The 3327-nt window shown below is 35.0% G+C and overlaps 1 protein-coding gene across 1 annotated transcript in view; it reads left to right on the top strand.

The window, feature by feature from the left end:
* The first annotated feature begins 963 nt into the window (after positions 1–963).
* Positions 964–3327, top strand: part of Myo61F (unconventional myosin 61F) — a 10417-nt gene continuing 8053 nt past the window's right edge. Inside the window, exon 1 of the mRNA XM_018031779.2 lies at positions 964–1070. Within this exon, the coding sequence (XP_017887268.1) occupies positions 1051–1070 (20 nt within the window). The 5' untranslated portion in view covers positions 964–1050. The remainder of the gene's footprint in view (positions 1071–3327) is intronic.

The following is a 3327-nucleotide window of genomic DNA, read 5'->3' as shown; positions in this document are numbered from 1 at the left end:
TATTTATTCTTTCCACTGATGAAATGACAATCGGAATCGATTCGCTGTCATTACGCAAACACCTGCATAAAAATATGACGCGTTGACATCTGCAGTTCTCATTTCGCTCCACCAGTAGGTACTCAAGTTGCGAAACATTTGACTTGACCCAACAAAAAATCCGAATGTCTTTTTGGCGAGAGGATGGTAAATATTTCATCCCAGTATTTCCATAACGCAAAAATAGCGAATGAAAAGTTGCGGACGATCCTTGTACACGTTTTGCGTCACAAGTCGAAGCGACAGCGTTATGACTTCCGATTCTCAGAAACTGTCTGGGATTTATAGAGTTATTGTGAAAGAGTCCGTTGACCCAGCAAAAGAGATCAATTACATGGAACGATTGTGATGTAATAATAACTTAATTACATATTGTACATACAATTGTCACTTCACTGATAAAAGATAATGATAGAATGCATAAGTGTTGATTATGCTATTATATACGAATAATAACATAATATATTACGAATTTGATGAATTTTGTAGTACCTTTAGTATGCAAAACATATAACAAGCGTCTGTAATACACAAAAATATGCATTGTACACATCACTATGTCTGGAGAGTGAAGAAAATACCAATTTAGATTTCATTTTTGAAATTGACATCAGAACGGATTTGATAATTGTAATTGAAATCGCAAATCCTAATTCGCATAATCTGCTAATAGATGATCTATGTTTAATCGCTTCTTCGAACGTTAAAAAGCTGAATGTTTTCGTTGACGGCTGATCGTACCGAGAACTGATTTTCAATTGGAACGGCAGTTTGTTTACGCGGAGGAAAGAGTCGTAATTTGCATGTTACCGCCGGAACGAGCGGTCATCGATTGACTCCCCGTATCGATAGGAACGAGGTCACGGAACGCGTTTACCCGAAGCTTCTCGCATTTGTATTTTCTCGTTGAGATTGTCTCACAATCAGTATCTTTGGGATATTCGTCGCGATTGCATTCGAACATCAATTATTTCTCATCAGGATCAATTCTTTCGAACTTATCCACAGTCAATGAAGACTATGAAGTCAAGGTAAATTCTATGTACAAACAATTATTAGTTTGTGCATTTTCATAATCGAATTCTAATAAATACGTAAGATTGCGTTTCTTTTTGACATTTATTGTATAAACGTTTCTCCATTTGCCACTTTCACTTATCCATTTAAAGAAATAGTACTTATGATCCCTTTTATAGTATTATGATATCATCTACAGACTTAATACTTAATAGCATTTACGTCAGATATTAATTATTGTTACTGATTACTTTGAAAAAAGAGTTTTTATCGCTAAATTAAATTCGTTCAAAACCGCCACGCTGGCAGAAATAACAAAAGGATAAATACATGTAATATAATGATAACAAGCTCGAAGATAAAATACACGTTCCACAGTCAGCACGTTACATTTTGCAATTGTACTCGAGTGAAAAATCCGTACAGATTAGATTAGATTAGACTCGTACAAATTTTTTGATGAAATTCCAATTTCAATTCGATTCTTCTTTATATTTAATAAATTTATACTCATGTTATTTCTTTTAATTTCACGAAGCAACTAAACGTGAAAGCATTTGGAAGTGGAACCAATGAATGGTATAAAAGAAATGTTGAAGCATTTATTGAATACAAAGTTATTTTAATTAATTTGTAAGTAAGACATAAATAACAGGATCGAAGTGGATTTGGACGATTTATTTCTCATTGGACTTCGCCTGGATCCATTCATGTATCAGCGATGGAGGAGCGGTAGTAGGAGAAGTTGCGTATGGTCGGTGATAAACCGTAGCGAAGGTGGACACAGTGTTTGAAGTCGTTCCTTAGAAGCGGACGTAGTGAATCTCCGGCGCGTCTAGATCTTCCCGGTGAACGACGTGTGGTGAAATCGGTGTACAAATAGTACGGACTAAAAAAAAAATAAGTAACCGACGAAGAGGATATAATTTGCTCTGGCATCTGGTGGCTCTCGTTGATCTTCGGTGATCGCCAGTGACGTTCGTTATCAATTGAACTAAACAACCTCGATCATTTCTCGAAAAGATGAACAATTATGATGAACAAAATTCATTCGTAAATTATAATATTACCGCATCAATATTAGTACTAAATCGATGATTGTTTAAATAAGTTTGAAAATACGTTTTTCTACAGGCAAGACTAAAACCGATAATCCATTAATGTCTAATTAACAATTCCAAGCTTGATAAGAAACGAGAAGTAGAAACGCGTTTGGAAAATCGAGGCCGTGAACGTTTTTAAAAAAGTGAATTCTCAAGACAAAAATTAGTCGAATAATTGAAAATAGAATCGCACCTATCTTTTACTTTTAATCTAGCATTGTAATATTTAGATAACGACTGATCTTACATTGATAAGGCAATATAACGCTTTGATAGTGAAGACTATAATGTCGTATAAAACAATTTTTACCTTTTCAATAATTACACACGTACTTGTATTGTATCATTGGTTTTTTAATATCTATTCGTCAGATAGTTTGAAGAAAGAATCCGAGGAGCGACTAGAATGGCAATGACCGCGATTTGCGGTTTACGTTTATGGAATGGCAACGAGTCCGCTGATTAATCAATGCAGTTTTCGAGCGGGTCACGTACATTCGGCCTTGGAGCTTCTTTCGAATCTATCAACTCCTCCAATTATTATATACACGTTAAAACAAATGTTTCGATTCACACTCGATGTGAGTCTATACCAGTACTTATAATAATTCACATACATTTGAGTTTATCAACGATGCATTTACTTAATAGAATAATAGTTCACAGATTGCACATCTTAAAAATTTTACTCTACTAATATTTAAGATATTATTATATATGATACTTCTTATCGTCTCACCTGCTACGTCAATCCTTCAGATTATTTAGTATTGCTGTCTGGTTGATATCTTTGCTACGACCTTGGCGAAATTATTGTCTTTAAAATATAGATGGAACGAAACGCGTTACGATAGAATTAGCGTGAAAACATGCAGTAGAATTCGGGGCAATTATGTATTTCCTTTAGCGTCGGGCTTTAATTGGCTCGAAGGGTTAATTGTGCTAGAAATCGGAGCGCGGGTTGCGTAACGTTTCGTTTTGCCAGGAGATACACCTGAGAAAGAACGCTCGCGCAAACATCCAATCTAATCGACCGCGATTGTCTGGTAAATGGATTGTCAACGATATCTCGGCGCCTTTTTTTATATAACTGATTATTCAATTATCTTGCATCGTTAAGTCGCACGTATTTGTAATAAATGAATGCTATTAAAGATCTGTATTATAT

The sequence above is a fragment of the Ceratina calcarata genome, unplaced genomic scaffold (genome assembly GCF_001652005.2).
Source record: "Ceratina calcarata isolate Rehan_Ccalc_2016 unplaced genomic scaffold, ASM165200v1 scaffold557.2, whole genome shotgun sequence".
Classification (NCBI taxonomy): Eukaryota; Metazoa; Arthropoda; class Insecta; order Hymenoptera; family Apidae; genus Ceratina; species Ceratina calcarata.
This window is presented reverse-complemented; position numbering and strand designations above follow the sequence as displayed.